General features: G+C 44.1%; 1 protein-coding gene across 2 annotated transcripts in view; it reads right to left on the reverse strand.

Annotated features, from left to right (window-relative positions):
- LOC122932122 (non-compact myelin associated protein) overlaps positions 1–23,589 on the reverse strand; it is a 90,523-nt gene that overhangs the window by 8,965 nt on the left and 57,969 nt on the right. The window contains exon 1 of one of the 2 annotated variants that reach the window (XM_044286362.1): positions 9,007–9,495. The exons of the other annotated variant lie outside the window; for it this stretch is intronic. Within the exon in view, the coding sequence (XP_044142297.1) occupies positions 9,007–9,457 (451 nt within the window). The 5' untranslated portion in view covers positions 9,458–9,495. Of the gene's footprint in view, positions 1–9,006; positions 9,496–23,589 lie in introns of those variants that run through there. 2 annotated transcript variants of the gene reach the window in all.

A 23,589-nucleotide genomic window follows, 5' to 3' on the forward strand; every position in this document is an offset into this window, starting at 1 on the left:
ACCAAACACAACACAAGGACAGGTGTGAGGCTGTTTTTGATATAAAGCCGACATGTTTCTAATCTTGGACAAACCCCTTGATGAAACCCTTCTTCTCATTCACATTTATTGGTCTCACTTAAATGCAGTCATTCATTATTTAGTAGATACTTCAAACTTAGTTGCTTCGATGCAGTAGACCTACCAAGTTCAGAGTGATGCCTATAAAATGTTTTACCAAGTTTTATGTGAAAACCCCCCACTTATCAACACAGATCAGTGGACCATCATCCTAACAGAGATAATAACTCAGCATCAGTGCCTGACCTCACTAGTGCATTTAGATGGGTGAACCCAAATCTGAGCCATGTCCTATCCTAAATGGAGAAGCTGGTGATAAGATAGTGCCTGTTTACTCACATCAAACACGAATAGCCTCTCTGCTTGAACAGTAAACTGCACCAAGCAATATCCTATTAGATTACATGAATCTTTCACCCAACCCAGAGCATTAAGAGTAGCATGAAAGCAAATCCATAGATGGTACAACATAACTCAACCAATGGTGGGGCTAAGACATGAGTCTTGTGGTTTCCAGGCAACAAAATTATGAGAATATGGTCTACTAAGTACAGGTGAAACTCGAAAAATTAGAATATCGTGCAAAAGTCCATTTATTTCAGTAATGCAAATTAAAATGAATCGCATTAATGCAGCTTATAATTTGAATTTTGTGAAAAGGTTCAATATTCTAGGCTCAAAGTGTCACACTCTAGTCAGCTAATTAATCCATACCCCCCGAGTAAAGGGGACCTAAGATTGTGACTTTGGGGTTTCATAAGCTGTAAGCCATAATCATCCAAATTATAACAAATAAAGGCTTGAAATATCTCGCTTTGCATGTAAGGAGTCTATCTCATATGTTAGTTTCACCTTTTAAGTTGCATTACTGAAGTAAATGAACTTTGCACGATATTCAAATTTTACCTGTATTCTAGTTTTACCTGTATGTTATTCAATATTCATGTCCTATTTTGCTATGGCATTTATCATGTAGACAAACTTAAAGGGGTTCTCTGGGAATTAAGAAAATTAAAATACTTAAATATTACTTTATTATAAATATATTCCCAAATACCTTACATTAGTTATAATGGCTTGTTTTGTCTGAGAAGCAATGATTAGGAGAAACAAAATGGCTGCTGTCCTATTAGTGCACACAAAACCTGTCCTAATCACACAGCAGGACAAGTTACTTCACAACACTGGAGGTAAAGAGCTGCCTCATCCTCCTCTCTGTGTGTCAGGGATTATGATCCTGAGTACAGATGAGAAGATCTTTAGCTGAATCTCTGTTGAAATTGAGTTCATGAGCAGATGTGGCTAATAAGCAGCAGCACTTGTATGCAGTCTCCATTACCACAGCCCCACATTACCACAGTCTATCCTGTCCATTCTTTCTGTACTTCATTTCTCCTCATGAACTCCATTCCCACAAAGATTCAGCTAAATATCATATTAACTGTATTCAGGATCATAGTTCCTGACAAGCAGAGCAGAGAGGAGGATGAGGCAGCTCTTTACCTCAGTGTTGTGAAGTAACTTGTCCTGCTGTGTGATTAGGACAGGTTTTGTGTGTACTAATAGGACAGCTATAGGACGGCGATACAAATGGATTCTGCGGCGGGGTACGGGAGAGGCGTCTCCCTTCCCTGGTACTCTCATTGGCTGAAGGCCTAGTGCCTATAGCCTATCAGAGGCCGGTGCAGGCGGCACAATGACAACATTGCACCGCCTGAGCCGTACAGAGCGGGACACAGGCCGGAAGAGACCAACATCGCATCGCTGAAAGCGGCAAGGAGGTAAGTATAAGTGTTTTTGTTTTTTTATTTACGCTTTGCTAGGAGTCCTATCTGGCACTCATGGGGGCATTTACTGGGGCCCTATCTTATGTACTGGCACACATGGGGGGGCACTATGGAGGAGGAGGAGTACTATTGGGGCCCTATTTTAAATACTGGCACACATGGGGGGCACTATAGAGGGGGAGGAGCAATATGAGGGCTCGATATTAAAAACTGGCACACATGGGGGCTATATGGGGACCCTATTTTATATAGTGGCACACATGGGGGCACTATGGAGAAGGGGGCAGAGCAGCACTATGGGGGCATCCTCTGGGGCCCTATCTTATATACTGGCAGATATGGTGGGCACTATGGACGAGGGAGGAGCACCATGGGGGCCCTATCTTATATACTGGCACACATGGGGGGCACTATGGAGAATGGGGGAGAGGAGCACTATTGGGGTCATTATGTATGACATTATACTGGAACACATTATGGGGCCATTTTATAATGACACATTATGTCAGGCACCATGGGTACAAGGGGAGGCGCACTATCGGGGGACAATATAGGAGTATTTTATACTGGCGCAAATTATAGGGCACTATAAGGACCATGGCTTAACTGGGGGCACTAAGAGTTTTTTTGGGGTACACAGTAGGGGGCATTGGCACACATTATAAAGGCACTATGGGGACATTGGCTCTACAGGGGGCACTAAGAGGAGGTATTGTTTTAAACTGCCACACAACAGGACATTTTTATGTACTGGCGCACATTTTAATGGGGAATTTTTCTATTGTTACATAGAAACATAGAATGTGTCAGCAGATAAGAACCATTTGGCCCATCTACACATTATAAAGAGAATTATTACTACCGGGGGCATTATGGTGGGCTTTATTACAGTTGAGGGACTATGAGGAACTTGAATACTAGTATGAGCACTATAGGAGCATTATTACTTCTGGGAAACAGTGGAGACATTATTACTGTAGGGCACTATTACTACTACGTGTTGTCTGGTAGATAATTTTTTCTATTGGTGGGATTTTGGGGAGCACTGTAACTTTGGTCGGCACCCTGGCACGGTATCAGCTTAGCACAATTACTTTTGGGGAACATTATGTTTACACTATTAGTGTCAGGGACACTGTTTACTGGGCACAGTTATTTTTTAGGACCCTGTGTGCCAATAATTATTGAAGGAGAACTATCTGTATGTAACTAGTATAGGGAGCACAGCGGGCACAGTATTGGGGGTGGGAGGATGATGGAAAACTAGGAAACTAAGAGGTCTGTCTGTCAAACTCTGCAGAGAGAAGAGATGACTGAAAAAAGTCATCATGGCGGTGTGGTCTGAAAGGAGAAGATGAGGACAGAGAACATCTACATCAAAGGAGACATCACTGGATGTAAGAGGTATGTGAACACTTATTAGGCTACCTTCACATCTGAGTTAGTGATTCTGGTAGGCTCTTCCAGCAGAGAACAGCCTGCCGGAATGCTCCAGCACTGCTGAATGCAGACAGAATGTCCGCCGGCCCCATGAACTATAATAGGGTCTGGTAGAAATCGGCCATAATCTGGCAAAAATGCAGAGAATCAGCGGGACACAAACCGCTGCATGCCTGAGTTTGTGTCCGGCCAATTCCTTGCATTCTCTGCCGCATCAGGTGGCCGGAGCGGAGTGGCGTGGGTGTGAAAGTTGCCTTAACCTGTATGTTTTGTATTGCTATAAGTAATGTTAGGACAGAATAGGTTAGGTTGAGAATTTGGCTTGGGCTTTTGGCTTGGGCCCTCTGCTGTCTGTGTCCGCCCCTAAAGGGGAGCTTATGTCCAGGTTCAGGGCTGAATAAAAGGGGCTTACTAATGTATTGTGATTATCCATATTGCCTTTGCTTGCTTGATTCATTTTTCCATCGCATTATAGACTGTTCGTACCCAGGGGTTATGACCTCCCTGTAATCCAGCAGTGGTGGTCGTGCTTGCACACTGTAAGAACAGGTGCTACCGCCACTGGATTGCAGGGTAGTCGTAGCCCCTCCATTGTTTCCATAATTCTCATTTCTGTAAATGGGAGTTACACCAGCAGTGTAGCTGAACAAGCTATGCTGCTTATGTAACTTTTAAAGAGGTGCTACCTGGGGCTGGTGCTTTGTCCTAGCTCACCATGTTGCTATCATCTCATGAAAATATTGAAATGTATAAATATAGGACACATTATTTACAAAGAGTCCCAATGACTTTTAAGCACTAGATGGGATTAGATAGGATATCACCTATCTTTCAAGAATGTTAGTTGTCCATGTCATGGTGGCATTGTGGCGGTTGTAGACAAAAAAAAGGAAAGAGAAGGCGCTCATTGGGTGAATATGTAAAGGATTATTTCCCCTTTCAGACGGGAGGTAATATGCTCACCTGTTAGAGTTGCACCAATTGGGTGCAACTACAATGAGAGCTGAGTACTCATGAGGGTTGGTTGGTGCCGCCGGCTTTGTCCAAACACCCTTTGGTCGGTGCCGAACCGCCGAATGGGCGAGTATGGGAACTGTGGGTTTGGTGGACCAAGAAAGTCCAAGAAAAACGGACAGAGTAACAGGCGCAAATCCACAACCAATGGTAGAAAACAAATTGGTTTATTTATTATGTACATCTGTGCTGCATGGAGTCAACCAACTTCTGGCACCTGTGAACAGGTATTCCAGCCCCGGATGATTGGACTACATTCCACAGTTCTTCTCTATTTCTTGGTTTTGCCTCAGAAACTGCATTTTTGGTGTCACCCCACAAGTTTTCTATTGGATTAAGATCCGGGAATTGGGCTGACCACTCCGTAATGTCAATCTTGTTGGTCTGGAACCAAGATGTTGCACATTTACTGGTGTGTTTGGGGTCGTTGTCCTGTTGGAACACCCATTTCAAGGGAGTTTCCTCTTCAGCATAAGGCAGCATGACCTCTCCAAGTATTCTGATGTATTCAAACTGATCCCTGGTATGCGATAAATAGGCCCAACACCTTAGTATGAGAAACATCCCCATATCATGATGCTTGCTCCACCATGCTTCACTGTCTTCACAGTGTACTGTGGCTTGAATTCAGTGTTTGGGGGTCATCTGACAAACTGTCTCCGGCCACTAGACCCAAAAAGAACAATCTTACTTTCATCAGTCCACAAAATGTCTCTTTAGGCCAGTCAATGTGCTCTTTGGCAAATTATAACCTTTTCAGCACGTCTTTTTTTCAACAGTGGGACTTTGCGAGGACTTCTTTCAGATAGCTTGGCTTCACATAGGCGTCTTCTAATTGTAACAGTACTCACTGGTAACTTTAGACCTTCTTTGATCTTCCTGGAGCTGATTGTTGGCTGAGTCCTTGTCATTTTGGCTATTCTTCTATCCATTTGAATGGTAGGTTTTCGCTTTCTTCCACATCTTTCAGGTTTTGATTGCCATATTAAAGCATTTGTGATCATTTTAGCTAAGCAGTCTATCATTTTTTGCACTTCTTTATATGTTTTCCCCTCTTCAATCAACTTTTTAATCAAGGTACGCTGTTCTTCTGAACAATGTCTGAAACAACCCATTTTCCTTAGAATTTGAGAAATGCACTGTAACCAGCATGTACAACATTTGCTGCCTTCCTTCCTTAAATAAGGGCAATGATTGCCACCTGTTTTTCTTTTTTTTTTTTTTATATATATTTTATTTATAGTGCAAAAAAACATATCCACATAACATTTATAATATTATAAAGTCTAAGATCATCCCCGGCCCACCCCATCTATTCCCCCCCCCCCCCTCCCAACCTTGCAGGAGTAAAAAAAAAAAAAAAAAAAAAAAAAAAAGGTACATATGCATGCATACACATATACACACACATACATACGTGCATATACATATATACACATGCACATACACATACATATACACACATAAAAAAAAAAAAAAAAAAAATATATATATAAAAAAAAAAAAAAAAAAAAATATAAATAAAATCCAAATTAATTAACCATATCCCAGTCTTCCCACAGTTTACCCCATTTTAAATAGGATCCTCTTTGTTTATACAGAATCCTCTCATAGCTTTTCACTTTCTCTACCAAGGCCAGCCAATTGCTGCAATCTGGAGCGGAGGAACTAAACCATAACCTGGAAACAAGAAGCCTGGCCAAGAACATAACCTTAATCAATAATTTACGTTTTATGGGCTGATAATTAACCTCCGATAAGTCTCCCAAGACCCATATCCTGGGAGACAGAGGAACAGCAATGTTGAGTTTACGAGCCAGAGTGGTCTGGACCGATCTCCAATAGCTGCCCACCATTGGGCAGTCCCAAAACAGGTGTAAGTGGTCTGCCTCGGAGTCGCCACAGCGTGGGCAATCGGAGGAGGCTCTAAGTCCTCTTCTATATAACCACATAGGTGTCACATATATTTTGTGCAAAATGTTAAATTGTACAACAGTGTGATTAAAATTGTGTGAAACATATTTTAAACTTTCCCCTATGTTCTCCCAATCTGGGGGACCCACCTCTAAAAGTAACGAAGACCAGGACTTCTGTCCTGGTGAAAGAAGACCCAAAAAAAAATGTTTCATTAAGTGTCTATAGCAATGTGATATTTTAATTTTCGTGGCGGGTTTCTTAATAATTAAATCGTGTAAAAATTCAGGAGTATCTATAAGAAAAAGGTGACTATTCAAAGTACTAGAAAGTGCAGACCTCAATTGAAAATATGCGTACCAGGCCACCTCACTCAGATTAGCCCTTTGCCCCAATTCCATCGAGGACAGAATTTGTCCACCACTAACCACCTGATGTAAGTACTCAACATTCCTAGTCCTCCAATACTGGCAGCAATTCAAGTCCCTTAAATTCAAAAGCTTTGGATTATGCCATAGTGGGGTACATATAAGTGATGCCTTAACTCCACACCAGCTCCTAATAACCCGCCAGGTCTTTATAGCCATTCTGCAGAAAAGTGTATGCCCGGTCTGTATATTTGATAAATAGTCGGACTCCAATACAGTAAGGAAATCCGTAAAACCTGAGTCTTTCACCACTTTACTGCAAAAGCTGCTATTTTCCCAGTCCTTAAAAAGGCAGAGTTGAGAGGCCATAAAGTAACCCCTAAAATAGGGGAGATTAAGGCCTCCCTGGTTATAAGGCATGGAGAAATAAAGCGCCTTCAATCTAACACGCTTCCTCCCCCATAATAGATCATTAAGCATCCGCTCTATCAATCTAAAATACTTATCTGCGATCCATACAGGTGAGTTGCGCAGGACATAAAGAACCTGGGGAAGTACTACCATTTTTATTAGAGAAATTCTATCAGCTCTTGTATGCAGAATTTTTTGCCATATCTTGATTTTAGCCCTCAACTTTATCAGCAGGGGAATCAAGTTAAGTTGTAGATATTCCTGAGGTTTGGCAGAAACTGAAATCCCCAGGTACTTTATTGATTCAGAGACTGTTAACTGGTTATCCCAATCGCCTCGCAGCTCGTCTATAGGGAGGAGAACAGTCTTCTCCCAATTGATCTCCAGGCCAGACGGAGCAGAGAAAGAACCAACCAAATTCATTATACGAGGGAGAGTGGTTTCTGTTTGATGAAGAAAAACCAAGATATCATCTGCGTAAAGAGATACACGGTCATACTTCCCCATTATACCGAAGCCGGCCACCTGCAGATCCTGCCTTATACTGGCTGCTAAAGGTTCAATATAAATATTGAACAAAAGAGGGGAGAGAGGACATCCTTGACGGGTGCCTCTTCCTAAGGTGAAGCTCTCTGTAATCGTGTCGTTAATCCTGATCCTAGCAGCTGGGGAGCTATATAATAACTGAACCATCGCCATAAATCTAGGGCCAAAGCCCATTTTTTTCATCACCTCCCAGAGAAAAGTCCACTCCACCCTGTCGAAGGCTTTGGTGGCATCCAACGACAGGATGGAGCGGGCGCCGCACCCCGGGGACTGAATATTCATAAATAGCCTGTGCAGGTTGTGATGGGTACCCCTTTTGGGCATAAAACCATTTTGGTCTGGGTGGATAATAGTGGATATGACCCGTGAAAGCCTCCTAGCCAAAACTTTGGATAATAACTTAGCGTCTGTGTTTAGTAGCGAAATTGGTCTATAAGAGCTCATTTCTATCGGGTCCTTGTCCTTTTTAGGAATTAAAACGATAAGAGCCTCCATCATAGTACATGGTAAGCTCCCTGCCTGTGTTGCCTGGGAGAAGACCTCTAACAGCTGAGGGAAAATCACATCGCTGTACTTGCGGTAGACCTCATATGGAAGACCATCCATACCTGGCGACGAATTCCCCGAGACAGATCCCAAAGCCTCCTGGAGCTCCGAAAGAGACAACTCCTCTTCCAGATATTCTATTTGGGCTTTGTTTAGAGTAGAAAGTGAAATCCTCTCCAGGAACCGCGTCGCCAGGTCGGGTGACAGGCCAGAAGGCGGACTGTATGTCTGAATAAAATATTGTAGAAAAGTGTCCCTGATTCCTTCTGGATCTGTTATAATTTCCCCCGCTATATTACGAATAGCGACAATAGATTGATTTTTCTTGTCTTGTTGTGTGATTATCCTAGCTAGCAGCCTACCAGGACGTCCAGACTCCGAAAAATATTTTAAGCCCTTGAAAAATACTCTATGATTTGCTTTCTCTATTATATATTTTTCCAAGGAGCAACTGGCCCTCTGCATCTCTTCCCTGTTATACTCAGTAGGTTGACTGGAAAATCGCTCAGTTGTGTCTGCAGCAGCCTTGGCCAGTTCCTCCTCTTTTTTTTTAAATGTTCTCTTTACTGCCGCAATCTCGCTTATAAAGACCCCCCTCAGATATGCTTTCAGGGCATCCCATACTATATTGATGTTGGCAGAGGGGCGATTCACCTCCCAAAAGGAGGATATCAGAGATTTAGTGGACTGAAGATTGTCCATAATAGTAAACCAATATGGATTCAACTTAAATCCTAGCCCCCTATTATCCTTGTTCTTCCCAGTGCAAACCTCAACCAGTACGGGTGAATGATCCGAAATTGTTCTTACCCCATATCGTATCTTGCGGATGTTACTCAGATTACTCTCATTAGTAAATGCTAAATCAATTCTAGACATTGCTCTACCGCCCCTGCTAACACAAGAATATACTCGCTTACCTCCGCCAAGATGTTCCCATATATCCACCAGTCCAACCTCCAGGCAGAATTGTGGCAGCGGGGAAGTACATAAGCTCCTCCCCCGTTCTGCATCTGATGTAAATCTATCTTTATTGGGGTCCATTACTGCATTGAAGTCCCCCATCAGAACTAGCCGGCATTCTGATCTCCCTTCAAAAAAAAGTGTTAGCTGGATCAGTGGATACATTGAAAAAGGCGGAGGTATATAAAAGAAAGCAAGGATATAACTATAGCCATGCAGCTTACCATGCAAAAAGATAAATCTTCCCTGGTCATCTATATAGGATTCTATAAGGGTAAAGTCCACAGAATTATGAATCAGAACTGAGACGCCCCTAGAAGAGCTGCTAAAGGTAGAGTGATAAGATTGAGAGTACCATCCCGTTGTCAAGCGGGACACGGTTTCTCTAGTAAGATGAGTTTCTACCATGCAGATAATTGCTGGAAGATATCTTTTAAGTGCATCCATGATAGCTTGTCGTTTGACCCTTTCCCCAAGCCCTCTAATATTCCAAGTTACAATTCTAGTGGACATCCTTCACTGTAGCAAGAAAGAAAAAAAAAAAAAAAAAAAAAAAACACCAAAGCAAAAAAAAATAAAAAAATAAAAAAAATAAAGGAAAAAAAAAAAAAAAAAAAAAAAACACACAACCCCAAACCTGCAAGGTGGGTTCCCCCCTCCCCTCTCCATTGATCCGCCCGATCTAATCAGCGAACCTCTAAACCTCCGGCCGTTCTCCCTTACCCCAACCCCCCCGCCCCCTCCATAATGATATTGCGCAATTTCATATGCCCATTTGCTCCATCCAGTCTAGCGCTTGTTGTGGTTTTTCAAAAAATTGAACAATTCCCTTATGGATCACTCTTAGTTTCGCTGGATACTGTAAAGAATATTTAATGTCCTTGGACGCCAAGCGTTTTTTAATCTCTATAAAATTTCTTCTTTTTTCCTGGGTCTGCCGAGCAAAGTCTGGAAAAAAGAGCAATTTAGTGCCCTGATATTCAGTAGGTGTGCACTCTCTTGCTCTTTTCAGTATCATATCTCTATCAGCAGACAATAATAATTTCATTATAATTGCTCGCGGCGGCCTCCCTGGAGTAGGTTTCCCCCCTGGTATTCGATGGGCTCTTTCTATTTGAAACATCGAGGAAAAGTAATCACTACCAAGATTGTTCAAAACCACATCTTTGAGTTGTTCCTCTAACTGTCGACCTTCAGCTCCTTCTGGAAAGCCAATTATGCGGACATTATTTCGCCTTGCCCTGTTTTCCAGATCCTCCAGCTTATTTTGTAATGATTGATTTTCTGAAGCCAGGAGCACGGTTTTGGATCTTAGCATTTCCACATCGGTTTGCAAGGAATCAACTATTTTTTCAACATTATAGACTCGCTCCCGGATATTTACAAGATCTTCTCTAATTAAGGCAATATCACTCTGCACTGAGCCCAGCTGGGTAGCCATCCCTTGCACTAAGGTGCCGTTATTTTCCACGGCGCACAAGATTTTATTCAGAACTGAAGGATCGTATTCAGTTCGCATTTGTGCAGAGAGACTTTCCTCTCCTGTCTCATGTCCTGCCTCCACTGATCCGTTATCGGATAGTTCATCAGTTTGGGGAATTCTCGCAGGTTTCTTTAAGTTCGCAGTCGATTTTATTTTAGCTGTGTTCTTTTCATTTGGGAGGGGTGATTTCAGGAACTTATCTATTTTATTGTTGGCTGAGTCCTTGTCATTTTGGCTATTCTTCTATCCATTTGAATGGTAGGTTTTCGCTTTCTTCCACATCTTTCAGGTTTTGATTGCCATATTAAAGCATTTGTGATCATTTTAGCTAAGCAGTCTATCATTTTTTGCACTTCTTTATATGTTTTCCCCTCTTCAATCAACTTTTTAATCAAGGTACGCTGTTCTTCTGAACAATGTCTGAAACAACCCATTTTCCTTAGAATTTGAGAAATGCACTGTAACCAGCATGTACAACATTTGCTGCCTTCCTTCCTTAAATAAGGGCAATGATTGCCACCTGTTTTTCAAACAATGAATGACCTCACTCATTGAAATTCACACTGCTATTATTTTGAACATGCCTCTTTCAATTGGTGATTCAATTACACAAAATCAGCAGCATGCATGTCATGACTGTTAGGTCTGTTGGATTTCTATTACTCTACTACACCTGCTATTAAATTATTTGCCATGTAAAAATATAATTTCTACCAAAAACAGTGATGTCTGACTACTATTATTTTGAACACAACTGTACCTAATGTTATGTCTTTTCTCTCTTTAGAATCACTTGTTTCAACTACAATAAATACTGTACATTTGCATTCAAATGGAGACATACCTAGAATTTTCTGTATGAATCTATGAGAAACAAATCTTGGTATGCTGCATCACATGCCATATTATGGAAGTACTTTCACTAGAAGCACATAGAATGCCTTCAGCTCCAAAGATACCACCATACATGCTTTAAGGCTCAATCACGCTGCATGTTATGGACTAACTTTGTACAGTTACTTTTTATTTTGTTGCCTGGGATAGATATGTCCTTAAAGAGGACCTTTTATTGGTCCAAACATTGTGAACTAAGTATCATGACATATACAGCGGCGCCCAGGGATCTCACTGCACACACTATTATCCCTGGGCGCTGCTCCGTTCTCCCGTTATGTCCTCCGGTATGTTCGGGGACTTGGTTATAGTAAGCGGAGACTTAGGGGACTTGGTTATAGTAGGTGGAGACTGCCCTTGTTCTCCTGGGTGACTCCTTCTCCTAGGCTGTAGAGCTGGCCAATCGCAGCGCAGAGCTAACACCTGGGAGGTTTTTTCTCCCAGGCTGTGAGCTGTGCGCTGCGATTGGCCAGCGCTACAGTCTAGGAGAATGAGACGCCCAGGAGAACATACTATAACCAAGTCCCCGAACATACCAGAGGACATAACAGGAGAACAGAGCGGCGCCCAGGAATAATAGTAAGTGCAGTGAGATCCCTGGGCACCGCTGTATATGTCATGACTCATGATACTTAGTTCACAATGTTTGGACCGATGAAAGGTCCTCTTTAACCTGCATATTGTGTATATAAAATTATAAATGTGATGGTACCTACAAATGATATGTGGGTCAGTTTTATTTTGTATTGTATTTGTACTCTATTTGTATCCAGCTTCAGACCTAATCACTCCGCTGAAACAGCCCTAACCAAAGCTGCCATTAATCTACTAGCTTCCAAACGTCATTAATGTGTCCTCCTCCTTCTTGACTGGTGCTCTACCTTTGACACTGTCGACCACTCCTTCTTGTCACAAACCCTCTCTTTCCTTGGCATCATAGACCTGGCCCTCTCCTGGATCTCCTTTTTCCTCATCAACAGAACCTTTAGCATTTTCCATTCGTACACCACCTTCTCATGACACCTCCTCTTTGTTGGTGTCCCTCAAGGCTCTGCCCTGGGTTCCCTATTTTTCTCCATTTATATATTTGGCCTGGGACAGCTCAAAGAGTCCTATGGCTTCCAATACCACCTCTATGCTGATGACACTAAAATCTACTACTCTGGACCAGATGTTACTTCCCTTTTATTTAGAATTCCAGCGTGTCTGTCATCTATATCTTCACTCTTCTCCTCCTGCTTCCTTAAACTCAACATAAAGAAAACTGAATTCATCATCTTTTTATCATGTCACTCAGCCCCCCCCCCCACTTGACCTATCCACTACAGTTAACAGCACCACTGTTTCTCCAGTCTCACAGGTCCGCTGTGTCCTTCAAGCCATGATACATCCAAACCCTTACCTCCACCTGCCACTTTAAACTCAAGAACATCTTTCACACTTGCTCCTGCCTCAGTCTTGAGTCATTTAAAATATTAGTCAATGCCCTTATCATCTCCTGCCTGGACTACTGCAACATTCTCCTCTGTGGCCTCTCCTCTGTGGCCTCCCATCTAGCACTCTCACGTCCTCTATTCTAATCTATTCTCAACTCCGCTACCTGGTAAATCCACCTCTCCCCTCTGCCAATCCCTTCACTGGCTCCCCACTGCCTAGCAAATTAAGTTTAAAATATTAACAGCTACATATAAGGCCATCCACAATTTGTCCCCTTTCTGATCTGCCTTCCAGACACATCTCTGATCGTCACAAGATATCCTTTTTTGCTCCCGTCTTATCTGTTCTTTACACAATTGTCTATAATATTTCTCATGTGCCTCTCCCCTTCCCATGAATTTGCTCCCTCAGGACATCAGACTCTCCCCAAAACCTGCAAAAGTAACCTGCGAATCCAGCTGTTCAGGAAAGCCTACCACTTGAAATGAGCATGCTGCCACCACATAGCCAGACTGAGCTGCTTCTACCCTCACCTACAGTGTTCTTTCTCCTTCTCTTGTAGATTGTAAGCTCTCGGGGGCAGGGTCCTCTCCCCCTCTGTACCAGTCTGTTATTAGTTTTATGTTTATTTTATTTTTTATATTATGTATGTGTAACCCCTCTTCATAGTACAGCACCATGGACTTACCTTAATGGCTCTTTCAAATAAATAAATATTATTAAGCAACAGATATAAAAATATTTTCAGGCAGTGCGTGTATACAGAGGACCAACAGCTTGGTATATACTCCTAGTTTATTTATATTTGGTAGAACACTGCTGTCTTTATAGACCCACAGGGATCCTTAGCCATGAAATATGGTCTCCTAACCACTTCCATGATTATGAAATATATTGCACATCTAGGGAGTCCTTTACTGGGCAAACCAATAAGCCATAGTTTTCATAAGGAGAGAGTCCTTGAAAAAACAAACTTCTGCTCTACTAGATGGTCCATAATGCATTGCTAGTCTCTATGAATAGCTCATTATATTTACTCAGTAACTTACAATGAGGCTCTGTATTAAAACACACACAAGTAAAGAAGCAGTGACCATAAAACACTTCATATCGGACTTACTCATATATAAATATAATTTGGTGATTTTTTTTTGTAGCTATAGCTCTAATATTACATTTACATTTTCTACTAGATATATGTATCTGTTCACTAGACACCATTTACTTCCTATTAGTTCAGGTGTTTAGCATATAAGTAAAAAAATAAAGTGTAGTCACTTTCACTACACTAACACCTCTATAGGAGAAATTAATTTGTAAGTAAAGTTTCATGGCAAATTAATCATACACCCATTGGCTGATCACTCTTCCGTTTAAGCCCTAGTGTCAGCTGTGAAATGCCAGCAAATGAAAGGTCTGCATTAGTTAAAATGTCAAATTCTCTAAACTATAGAGTATTGGCTGCACTGTCATAAGGAGATAACAAATACTACCGTATTTTTCGCCGTATAAGACGCACCGGCCTATAAGACGCACCTAGGTTTTTGAGGAGGAAAATAATAAAAAAAATATTTTGAACCAAAAGGTGTGCTTTTGGTGGGTTTTGAACTAATTGTGGTCTGTGGATGGCACTGTTATGGGGGATCTGTGGGTGACGCACTGTTATGGGGGATCTGTGGGTGACGCACTGTTATGGGGGATCTGTGGGTGACGCACTGTTATGGGGGATCTGTGGGTGACACTTATGGGGGATCTGTGGGTGACGCACTGTTATGGGGGATCTGTGGGTGACGCACTGTTATGGGGGATCTGTGGGTGACACTTATGGGGGATCTGTGGGTGACACTTATGGGGGATCTGTGGGTGACACTTATGGGGGATCTGTGGGTGACACTTATGGGGGATCTGTGGGTGGCTCTTATTGGGGTCTCTGTGTATGACAGTTATGGGGGGGATCTGTGGATGACACATATATAGCATCTTATGCTATGTGTCATCCACAGATCCCCTCCATAAGTGTCCCTGTAGTGAATGACCCTCAATACAGGGCTGGGGGCCGGCATCTGGCTTTATAATGACAGCGGGGCCTGTGCAGTGACTGTATTCTACTACACGGGCCCCGCTCACTGTATAATCGTATGTCTAATAGTAAATAGTTATGTGCATAATCGCATAATGAGCGGAGTACTTACAACTACAAGCGCTCGCCGAGACGAGGGAGGAGGCAGGAGGCAGGCCGGGAGGACAGGCGCTGGCAGCGTGAGTCATACGTCATGCGCCCACGCCGCCTGCTTCATTCATAAAGTGGGCGGCGCAGGCACGTGACGTATGACTCACACACTGCCAGCGCCCGTCCTCCCAGCCTGCATCGCGGCGGGTGTATCATTGAAAATCGCAAAATAATTTGCGCAAAAAATTTGCACGGAAATTCGCAAATCGCAAAATAAGCTGCATTCGCCGTATAAGACGCACTGCTATTTTCCCCCCACTTTTTGGGGGAAAAAAGTGCGTCTTATACGGCGAAAAATTCGGTATTATGATCGGCCAATGTGACCAATCAATTGGCCATCAGATCATGGGAACGATTTGATCATTGACTAAACTGGCATATCAGATTTGATTTAAAAAAACAAAAACAAAAAAGGTCTTGTTAATCATGTTATTCACTTGTAGTGTGAGCTGACAATGTCCTAAAACATCCAATCTGACAGATCACATTCTTGGCAGACAGTAGTTTGCATTTAGTTCTTAAACAATTGTTAGCTGAAATGTCCAAAACGTCTATTTCATTAGACTTTTATATAATTTTAGGCCTTGTCGGAAATTTTCAATTATCTCGGATAACCCTTTTTACCCCTAGACTTTTTAGACATCTTGGCCACCATGGATCAAGGTTACTGGATGCTTAACATTGACTAACATAATCAGTGCTAATTATCTGCAGATCACTTACACTGGCTGAATATTACTATCAATCACCATTACACTGTGGTAGTTGTGGTAGTAAGTTGTCAGTTGGGTTGCTGATGATATGGACTCTCCTCGGCACCTAACTAGCACTACTGTCTACTAGTATTTACCACTTGCTTAAAGCTAAAGTAAAAAACTACTCTATTTATGCATCTGGTGGAATGACTACTGTTCAGCCTGCCATCTACTGTGAACAGTATGATGGGAGGAACCAGTGCTAACTTTGCTTTGGGACCTTATCAATGGTATCCACTGTATATCCTTGTTTTAGACCACCATACAGAAAATAGGCAGAATTTGCCAAAAATTTGAATCTACTGGAATGGATGTGAGCATAAAACAGCATTCCCTTGACTTGACAAAGGCTGTATTTTTAATTAGTCAGATATTTTGTTCCCTAGGCAGATAACTGGCATCTGGTGGTTGCTTATCCAGATTCTCTATTGAAAAGCATTCATAATCTGCAGATCCAAGAGTTCATGTTACTTCGAGAGCATGGCTATATGTAGACCGAACTGTGTATGGCCAGCTTTAGCACTCTTAGTTCAAACCCTGCACAATCACTGATCCAATAATAAATACATGGTTTGAGGAGTTTAATGTTTGGGAACTCTAGTTCCTCAACCTCAGTAAACATCTTTGGGATGTGATGGGAATGATGATTGTGAGAAAGACCTTCTTGTCCACCATCAATGCTTGACCTCACAAATTTTCTTTTGGCTGAATGGGCACAAATGTCCCACAAAGACACACCAAAATCTTCTGGAAAGCTTTCTCATGAGATAGGAGGCTGTTATACCTACAAAAGTGAGTCCAACGCTATATTAACACCCATGGTTTTGGAATGGGATGACCAAGAAGCTGGTATACCATAGGCATAATGGTGAGGTGTACAGAATATTTTTTGGAATGTCTTTGTGGAGACACCTTCATGGTTGGAATAAATCCTTAGTTGCAGTTACAGTTGCAGCTGTATAGTAGATACATAGTAACACTCTGAATTAGATCAGGAGTAGAGTTGAGCGAACACCTGGATGTTCGGGTTCGAGAAGTTCGGCCGAACATCCCGGAAATGTTCGGGTTCGGGATCCGAACCCGATCCGAACTTCGTCCCGAACCCGAACCCCATTGAAGTCAATGGGGACCCGAACTTTTCGGCACTAAAACGGCTGTAAAACAGCCCAGGAAAGGGCTAGAGGGCTGCAAAAGGCAGCAACATGTAGGTAAATCCCCTGCAAACAAATGTGGATAGGGAAATTAATTAAAATAAAAATTAAATAAATAAAAATTAACCAAAATCAATTGGAGAGAGGTTCCATAGCAGAGAATCTGGCTTCCCGTCACCCACCACTGGAACAGTCCATTCTCAGATATTTAGGCCCCGGCACCCAGGCAGAGGAGAGAGGTCCCGTAACAGAGAATCTGTCTTCATGTCAGCAGAGAATTAGTCTGCATGTCATAGCAGAGAATGAGGCTTCACGTCAGCCACCACTGCAACAGTCCATTGGCATATATTTAGGCCTAGCACACAGGCAGAGGAGAGAGGTCCCGTAACAGAGAATCTGGCTTCATGTCAGCAGAGAATCAGTCTGCATGTCATAGCAGAGAATGAGGCTTCACGTCAGCCACCACTGCAACAGTCCATTGGCATATATTTAGGCCCAGCACACACACAGGCAGAGGAGAGAGGTCCCGTAACAGAGAATCTGGCTTCATGTCAGCAGAGAATCAGTCTGCATGTCATAGCAGAGAATGAGGCTTCACGTCACCCACCACTGCAACAGTCCATTGGCATATATTTAGGCCTAGCACACAGGCAGAGCAGAGAGGTCCCGTAACAGACTATCTGGCTTCATGTCAGCAGAGAATCAGTCTGCATGTCATAGCAGAGAATCAGGCTTCACGTCAGCCACCACTGCAACAGTCCATTGTCATAAATTTAGGCCCAGCACCCAGGCAGAGGAGAGAGGTCCCGTAACAGACAATCTGGCTTCATGTCAGCAGAGAATTAGTCTGCATGTCATAGCAGAGAATCAGGCTTCATGTCAGCCACCACTGCAACAGTCCATTGGCATATATTTAGGCCTAGCACACAGGCAGAGGAGAGGTTCATTCAACTTTGGGTAGCATCGCAATATAATGGTAAAATGAAAATAAAAATAGGATTGAATGAGGAAGTGCCCTGGAGTCCAATAATATATGGTTATGGGGAGGTAGTTAATGTCTAATCTGGACAAGGGACGGACAGGTCCTGTGGGATCCATGCCTGGTTCATTTTTATGAACGTCAGCTTGTCCACATTGGCTGTAGACAGGCGGCTGCGTTTGTCTGTAATGACGCCCCCTGCCGTGCTGAATACACGTTCAGACAAAACGCTGGCTGCCGGGCAGGCCAGCACCTCCAAGGCATAAAAGGCTAGCTCTGGCCACGTGGACAATTTAGAGACCCAGAAGTTGAATGGGGCCGAACCATCAGTCAGTACGTGGAGGGGTGTGCACACGTACTGTTCCACCATGTTAGTGAAATGTTGCCTCCTGCTAACACGTTGCGTATCAGGTGGTGGTGCAGTTAGCTGTGGCGTGTTGACAAAAGTTTTCCACATCTCTGCCATGCTAACCCTGCCCTCAGAGGAGCTGGCCGTGACACAGCTGCCTTGGCGACCTCTTGCTCCTCCTCTGCCTTGGCCTTGGGCTTCCACTTGTTCCCCTGTGACATTTGGGAATGCTCTCAGTAGCGCGTCTACCAACGTGCGCTTGTACTCGCGCATCTTCCTATCACGCTCCAGTGCAGGAAGTAAGGTGGGCACATTGTCTTTGTAGCGTGGATCCAGCAGGGTGGCAACCCAGTAGTCCGCACAGGTTAAAATGTGGGCAACTCTGCTGTCGTTGCGCAGGCACTGCAGCATGTAGTCGCTCATGTGTGCCAGGCTGCCCAGGGGTAAGGACAAGCTGTCCTCTGTGGGAGGCGTATCGTCATCGTCCTGCCTTTCCCCCCAGCCACGCACCAGTGATGGACCCGAGCTGCGTTGGGTGCCACCCCGCTGTGACCATGCTTCATCCTCATCCTCCTCCACCTCCTCCTCATCCTCGTCCTCCTCGTCCTCCAGTAGTGGGCCCTGGCTGGCCACATTTGTACCTGGCCTCTGCTGTTGCAAAAAACCTCCCTCTGAGTCACTTCGAAGAGACTGGCCTGAAAGTGCTAAAAATGACCCCTCTTCCTCATCCTCCTCCTCCTCCTCCTGGGCCACCTCCTGTTCCATCATCGCCCTAAGTGTTTTCTCAAGGAGACATAGAAGTGGTATTGTAACGCTGATAACGGTGTCATCGCCACTGGCCATGTTGGTGGAGTACTCGAAACAGCGCAACAGGGCACACAGGTCTCGCATGGAGGCCCAGTCATTGGTGGTGAAGTGGTGCTGTTCTGTAGTGCGACTGACCCGTGCGTGCTGCAGCTGAAACTCCACTATGGCCTGCTGCTGCTCGCACAGTCTGTCCAGCATGTGCAAGGTGGAGTTCCACCTGGTGGGCACGTCGCATATGAGGCGGTGAGCGGGAAGGCCGAAGTTACGCTGTAGCGCAGACAGGCGAGCAGCGGCAGGATGTGAACGCCGGAAGCGCGAACAGACGGCCCGCACTTTATGCAGCAGCTCTGACATGTCGGGGTAGTTGTGAATGAACTTCTGCACCACCAAATTCAGCACATGCGCCAAGCAAGGGATGTGCGTCAAATTGGCTAGTCCCAGAGCTGCAACGAGATTTCGCCCATTATCACACACCACCAGGCCGGGCTTGAGGCTCACCGGCAGCAACCACTCGTCGGTCTGTTGTTCAATACCCCGCCACAACTCCTGTGCGGTGTGGGGCCTGTCCCCCAAACATATGAGTTTCAGAATGGCCTGCTGACGTTTACCCCGGGCTGTGCTGAAGTTGGTGGTGAAGGTGTGTGGCTGACTGGATGAGCAGGTGGAAGAAGAGGAGGAGGAAGCCGAGAAGGAGGAGGTGGCAACAGGAGGCAAAGAATGTTGCCCTGCGATCCTTGGCGGCGGCAGGACGTGCGCCAAACAGCTCTCCGCCTGGGGCCCAGCTGCCACTACATTTACCCAGTGTGCAGTTAGGGAGATATAGCGTCCCTGGCCGTGCTTACTGGTCCACGTATCTGTGGTTAGGTGGACCTTGCTACAGATGGCGTTGCGCAGTGCACACTTGATTTTATCGGATACTTGGTTGTGCAGGGAAGGCACGGCTCTCTTGGAGAAGTAGTGCCGGCTGGGAACAACATACTGTGGGACAGCAAGCGACATGAGCTGTTTGAAGCTGTCTGTGTCCACCAGCCTAAATGACAGCATTTCATAGGCCAGTAGTTTAGAAATGCTGGCATTCAGGGCCAGGGATCGAGGGTGGCTAGGTGGGAATTTACGCTTTCTATCAAATGTTTGTGAGATGGAGAGCTGAACGCTGGCGTGTGACATGGTTGAGACGCTTGGTGACGGAGGTGGTGGTGGTGGTGTTGGTGGTACATCCCCTGTTTGCTGGGCGGCAGGTGCCAACGTTCCTCCAGAGGCGGAGGAAGAGGCCGAGGCGGCAGCAGCAGAATAGGCCGAGGCGGCAGCAGCAGAAGAGGTAGCAGGGGGAGCCTGAGTGACTTCCTTGGTTTTAAGGTGTTTACTCCACTGCAGTTCATGCTTTGCATGCAGGTGCCTGGTCATGCAGGTTGTGCTCAGGTTCAGAACGTTAATGCCTCGCTTCAGGCTCTGATGGCACAGCGTGCAAACCACTCGGGTCTTGTCGTCAGCACATTGTTTGAAGAAGTGCCATGCCAGGGAACTCCTTGAAGCTGCCTTTGGGGTGCTCGGTCCCAGATGGCGGCGGTCAGTAGCAGGCGGAGTCTCTTGGCGGCGGGTGTTCTGCTTTTGCCCACTGCTCCCTCTTTTGCTACGCTGTTGGCTCGGTCTCACCACTGCCTCTTCCTCCGAACTGTGAAAGTCAGTGGCACGACCTTCATTCCATGTGGGGTCTAGGACCTCATCGTCCCCTGCATCGTCTTCCACCCAGTCTTGATCCCTGACCTCCTGTTCAGTCTGCACACTGCAGAAAGACGCAGCAGTTGGCACCTGTGTTTCGTCATCATCAGAGACATGCTGAGGTGGTATTCCCATGTCCTCATCATCAGGAAACATAAGTGGTTGTGCGTCAGTGCATTCTATGTCTTTCACCGCTGGGGAAGGGCTAGGTGGATGCCCTTGGGAAACCCTGCCAGCGGAGTCTTCAAACAGCATAAGAGACTGCTGCATAACTTGAGGCTGAGACAGTTTCCCTGGTATGCATGGGGGTGATGTGACAGACTGATGGGGTTGGTTTTCAGGCGCCATCTGTGCGCTTTCTGCAGAAGACTGGGTGGGAGATAATGTGAACGTGCTGGATCCACTGTCGGCCACCCAATTGACTAATGCCTGTACCTGCTCAGGCCTTACCATCCTTAGAACGGCATTGGGCCCCACCATATATCGCTGTAAATTCTGGCGGCTACTGGGACCTGAGGTAGTTGGTACACTAGGACGTGTGGATGTGGCAGAACGGCCACGTCCTCTCCCAGCACCAGAGGGTCCACTAACACCACCACGACCATGTCCACGTCCGCGTCCCTTACTAGATGTTTTTCTCATTGTTATGGTTCACCACAACAACAAATATATTATTTGGCCCAATGTATTGTATTCAAATTCAGCGGGATATAAATTTGAGGCCTAGTATTTAGGCGCTGGGTGACCGGTATGGATTTAGTGACAGAATTAGACTTGGAAATGCACAGAAGCGTGTGTGTGAAGTTATTCTGAATGACCCAATGTGCACCTTGAATATTATATACCCTTTTTGGGATAGATTTCAAATAGCTCTGATATAGCAGGAACCACTAAATTATGAAATTGCTAAATTGGGAATTGTACTTCAACCCAGAACAAAAAATGTGCTTTGACGGGCACTAAATAACTTTCCCAGCTACAACAGTACAGCGGTAACGAGAGATTTAGAGGGATTTAAATTTGAGGCCTAGTATTTAGGCGCTGGGTGACAGGTATGGGTTTAGTGACAGAATTAGACTTGGAAATACACAGTAGCGGGTGTGTGTGAAGTTATTCTGAATGACCCAATGTGCACCTTCAATATTATATACCCTTTTTGGGATAGATTTCAAATAGCTCTGATATAGCAGGAACCACTAAATTATGAAATTGCTAAATTGGGAATTGTACTTCAACCCAGAACAAAAAATGTGCTTTGACGGACACTAAATATCTTGCCCAGCAACAACAGTACAGCGGTGGGTAACGAGAGATTTAGAGGGATTTAAATTTGAGGCCTAGTATTTAGGCGCTGGGTCACCGGTATGGATTTAGTGACAGAATTAGACTTGGAAATGCACAGAAGCGTGTGTGTGAAGTTATTCTGAATGACCCTATGTGCACCTTCAATATTATATACCCTTTTAGGGATAGATTTCAAATAGCTCTGATATAGCAGAAACCACTAAATTATGAAATTGCTAAATTGGGAATTGTACTTCAACCCAGAACAAAAAATGTGCTTTGACGGACACTAAATATCTTGCCCAGCAACAACAGTACAGCGGTGGGTAACGAGAGATTTAGAGGGATTTAAATTTGAGGCCTAGTATTTAGGCGCTGGGTGACAGGTATGGGTTTAGTGACAGAATTAGACTTGGAAATACACAGTAGCGGGTGTGTGTGAAGTTATTCTGAATGACCCAATGTGCACCTTCAATATTATATACCCTTTTTGGGATAGATTTCAAATAGCTCTGATATAGCAGGAACCACTAAATTATGAAATTGCTAAATTGGGAATTGTACTTCAACCCAGAACAAAAAATGTGCTTTGACGGACACTAAATATCTTGCCCAGCAACAACAGTACAGTGGTGGGTAACGAGAGATTTAGAGGGATTTAAATTTGAGGCCTAGTATTTAGGCGCTGGGTCACCGGTATGGATTTAGTGACAGAATTAGACTTGGAAATGCACAGAAGCGTGTGTGTGAAGTTATTCTGAATGACCCTATGTGCACCTTCAATATTATATACCCTTTTAGGGATAGATTTCAAATAGCTCTGATATAGCAGAAACCACTAAATTATGAAATTGCTAAATTGGGAATTGTACTTCAACCCAGAACAAAAAATGTGCTTTGACGGACACTAAATATCTTGCCCAGCAACAACAGTACAGCGGTGGGTAACGAGAGATTTAGAGGGATTTAAATTTGAGGCCTAGTATTTAGGCGCTGGGTCACCGGTATGGATTTAGTGACAGAATTAGACTTGGAAATGCACAGAAGCGTGTGTGTGAAGTTATTCTGAATGACCCTATGTGCACCTTCAATATTATATACCCTTTTAGGGATAGATTTCAAATAGCTCTGATATAGCAGAAACCACTAAATTATGAAATTGCTAAATTGGGAATTGTACTTCAACCCAGAACAAAAAATGTGCTTTGACGGACACTAAATATCTTGCCCAGCAACAACAGTACAGCGGTGGGTAACGAGAGATTTAGAGGGATTTAAATTTGAGGCCTAGTATTTAGGCGCTGGGTGACAGGTATGGGTTTAGTGACAGAATTAGACTTGGAAATACACAGTAGCGGGTGTGTGTGAAGTTATTCTGAATGACCCAATGTGCACCTTCAATATTATATACCCTTTTTGGGATAGATTTCAAATAGCTCTGATATAGCAGGA

The sequence above is a fragment of the Bufo gargarizans genome, chromosome 3 (genome assembly GCF_014858855.1).
Source record: "Bufo gargarizans isolate SCDJY-AF-19 chromosome 3, ASM1485885v1, whole genome shotgun sequence".
Classification (NCBI taxonomy): Eukaryota; Metazoa; Chordata; class Amphibia; order Anura; family Bufonidae; genus Bufo; species Bufo gargarizans.